We start from the raw sequence: 3,566 nt of genomic DNA on the forward strand, positions 1-3,566 counted from the left end.
AACCCTTTCCTGACCCTTTTCTTTTAACTGGCAGCAGAATGGTGCCTGCTCTTCTTCTTTTTTGATACTTTGACAAATTCTTTCAGTCTTTTATTATACTGTACATTTAACCCTAATGGAAGAGTATTGAAAAGGTCATTTTATGAAGTGATATAATAAATGGGTGCACTGTGAGGTAAAATAACATTAGACTATATAGAAAATAATGTCTCATTATGATATAAAATCTAAACTATTTTTGACTATGGAATAGCTTATAGAAATATATACCTGCTGTTGTAAATATACCAGACTAACTCATGCAAAAATGCAAAAAAATGTGTCAAATTATAATATTCGTTAAACTTCTGTAAAGTATTTCATACGTACTATACAGTATAACAATTATATTCCACAAAAACACACATACATTACTGAATCCACTTTCTAAACTGAGGTGACAGTAAAATGGAGGTAGAGCGACAGCAACTGTCGCAATCCTTGCCGCAAAGCATCTTGTATCGTCGTGAACTGGCCCCTGATGTTCGGCGTGTGAAACCCCATCGGCCTCTTCGTACGGCACGTCAAACTGAAGACGGTGTGTGCTTCATAGCGATCCGACAAAATCACACAAATTGTTCTTAATCACTGCCTTTGTTATGTAAGTGTTGTCCTCTGTGTGTTTCAGAAACATGCCAGCTAAAGGTCCGCTGCAGTCTGTCCAGGTTTTTGGGCGTAAAGTAAGTAAAAATAAAGAATTTCATCCACGTGTGATGTCAGAGATACACTGTCCAGCTAGCGGCTAAACTAGCTAACATGAAGCGCCGTTTGGTCGTAAATTTGACACCGACTGGCTTTTGTAAAATCATGTTTTCGTGCGTATTGATGTTAGTAAAAAATGTGCTCAATCTTTGCGCGAAGCTGAATTGTTATTTCCGATAATGGCGAGCTTTTCAGACTGATGCTACATTAGCCACCGGTCCGATCTGCTGTGAGCTAGCTTATCCTCTTAGCCTGGATGCTAGCAGTGGTTTGGGTGTTGGTATGCGCCAAGACAACAGGATTAATGTCGACCCACATGTTTCATTATACAAATAAACATATGTACTGTGTTAAGTGAATGATTACTGTATAATAACAGCAATATTTAAGCCCATCACACGACTCAGGAAATGAGTTAGCATCAAGAAGTGTTTGAATAAAATCACGTTGCAGGCAGCTTTGTTAGATTAGCTTTAGTTCACTTGATTTAACTTACTGATGCTTCTGTTGTAGAAAACCGCCACAGCAGTTGCCCACTGCAAGAGGGGGAATGGCCTGATCAAGGTGAACGGCAGACCCCTGGAGATGGTGGAGCCGGCCACTCTCCAGTACAAGGTGAGTCCGCTGAACGTCAGGTAGCTCATGGATCCTAATGCTGGGCAGTCTCTTAAGTGATGTATTGACTTGTGATATAAGTAGAACTACATGTTTGGTGTCAATGTCATGCAACTATGCTATTATCCCTCCACTTCATCAGTCAGCATTGACATAATATGCTTATACCATGTTTATATATTTCATTTGTAACTTTCTCAAATTTAACAGCCTGGTTAGGTTCTTGGCTCGTGTCTGTTATTAGCACATATTTGTAAAAGAATCTAATAAAGTTAATGGTCCTTTTTTTGTTAGCTTCTGGAGCCCGTCCTGCTGCTTGGGAAGGAGCGATTTGCTGGCGTTGACATCAGAGTCAGAGTGAAGGGTGGTGGACACGTCGCACAGGTCTATGGTAAGCAGAGCAGTTAATACTTTTGATTTTGAGTTCTGTGATGTTGCTGTGCTCTGATCAACTAATGATTGTTTTCCTCCATCAGCTATCCGACAGGCCATCTCCAAAGCCCTGGTCGCATACTACCAGAAGTGTGAGTATTAAATATCTTACTCCAGTGGTTAGGTTTTTGTCAGAATGTATAGTGTAAATACAGTAACAAAGACCAAATGGAAAGTATTGTGTAGATAAGATACAGATACAACTACAGACCTGTGGGTTGATGAGAGCTTGGCATGTTGCTGCTACTCGTCTCAAATCCCTGTGAATAAATACTTGAACCTGTGCGTAACTGTTTTGCTGTGTTAAGATTTGCAGCTTTACGTTCGCCTTTACTGTGAACACTCTTGTATATGCACCAATTTTAAAGACGTCCACATCGTGCATATGCAATGATCAGGGGGAAAGTTGGTGGTCACAGTGAATAATTCAAATATTAGGTTGTTTTGGGTTTCAGACGGTAACTAAGGCGTGAAATGTAGCATTTAATGCATTGTGTGGAGTGTTATGTTGAATGTTAACATAATGACTATAGTACAAAGCAGTGAGAGCACATACTGACCTGATGTTTGCGTCTCTTGCAGATGTGGATGAAGCCTCCAAAAAGGAGATCAAGGACATCCTGATCCAGTACGACAGGACCCTGCTGGTTGCTGACCCACGTCGCTGCGAGTCCAAGAAGTTCGGTGGACCTGGAGCTCGTGCCCGCTACCAGAAGTCCTACCGTTAATTGCCCTGCACATTTTCTTAATAAATTGGAGGAACACATACATTCTTTTGTTTCAGTTTATTTATTGACTTTCATTACGTCACTCGCACGCTCTCTTTCATTCAGTCAGTGACAAATGGCGTCTTTTGTTTCCGTTGCTGATTTGAGTTCTCAGTAGTTCGATTGTATTTAATGAGTGGAACATGTTGCATGAAGTAAGCAGACTGTCACTTGCTCAGAGACAGACCAGGAGCAGCAGCGTCCTCTCCTGAAAGACCAGGCAGCTGTAATGTTTGACCTCTGCATGAGGAACAGTGAAGATTTGTTTATATGAAGAGAATAACTGCAGCAGATCAGATCATTGTAAGGTTTGACCAGGAAGGCTTTGTTTTATATTTGGTCATGGATTTCTTTGTAGATGTGAATAGTTCCTAAGCAGTACTCTGTATTTTGATTTCAGGGATCTTCAGCTATGGACAAATATTGTAATAAGGTGATAGTGATGTTATTTTGGATCCCCGTTAGTTCCTACATAAACTGAAGCAGGTTATCCTGGGGGCCACAAAAACAACATGCCATTAGATGAAAAAGAATAAATACAAAAGTGAGATCAGAAAGAAAAACGGAGGTCATAACTGCATTTCTAACTATATAACTATAATCTTTATTGGATGCACCATACAGCTGGACACTAGTCTGAGTGGGGAGAGCTGGTATTTGAATGATGTAAGGAGAGTTGAGGGCCAATGAAGCTGTTCTCCTATTCTGCATGCCTAAATATACAGTTAATAATTTCACTGTGAGTTCAGTGCTTGATGATGCCAACAATGTAACTTAAGTCACACTTAACTGTTGTTTATGAATCTGTTCGTCCAATCACATAGGAGAATACCAGTATGAATAATGCAGCCAGTATTTGATAAGCTATAGTTAGAATTTGACTTGTAGGCTTCTAATAGTGGTGATGACAGTCCTGTGATAAGTCTTCCTTTCCTGTAGGTTCTGATATTGACAATGAGCCAGCATGCAGAACCCTAAGCAGGAAGATCCAGACCCTCCCTGGCCACCTCT

The 3,566-nt window shown here is 40.4% G+C and overlaps 1 protein-coding gene across 1 annotated transcript; it reads left to right on the forward strand.

Annotated features, from left to right (window-relative positions):
* Positions 1 to 499: 499 nt before the first annotated feature.
* rps16 (ribosomal protein S16) lies at positions 500 to 2,558 on the forward strand. Its single transcript, XM_028396451.1, has 6 exons — positions 500 to 577; positions 668 to 719; positions 1,255 to 1,356; positions 1,651 to 1,747; positions 1,833 to 1,880; positions 2,371 to 2,558. Exons 2-6 carry the CDS (start codon positions 672 to 674, stop codon positions 2,514 to 2,516), a joined length of 441 nt encoding a protein of 146 aa, XP_028252252.1. The 5' UTR covers positions 500 to 577; positions 668 to 671; the 3' UTR covers positions 2,517 to 2,558.
* Positions 2,559 to 3,566: the final 1,008 nt, after the last annotated feature.

Source organism: Parambassis ranga, chromosome 2, assembly GCF_900634625.1.
Source record: "Parambassis ranga chromosome 2, fParRan2.1, whole genome shotgun sequence".
NCBI lineage: Eukaryota > Metazoa > Chordata > Actinopteri > Ambassidae > Parambassis > Parambassis ranga.

Excerpts from the sequence above, each read along its gene's own strand:
- rps16 (XM_028396451.1), top strand. The coding sequence starts at position 672 with ATGCCAGCTAAAGGTCCGCTGCAGTCTGTCCAGGTTTTTGGGCGTAAA. Across the intron at positions 1,357-1,650 it reads CGGCCACTCTCCAGTACAAG|CTTCTGGAGCCCGTCCTGCT; the intron begins GTGAGTCCGCTG and ends TTTTTTTGTTAG. Across the intron at positions 1,748-1,832 it reads ACACGTCGCACAGGTCTATG|CTATCCGACAGGCCATCTCC; the intron begins GTAAGCAGAGCA and ends TTCCTCCATCAG.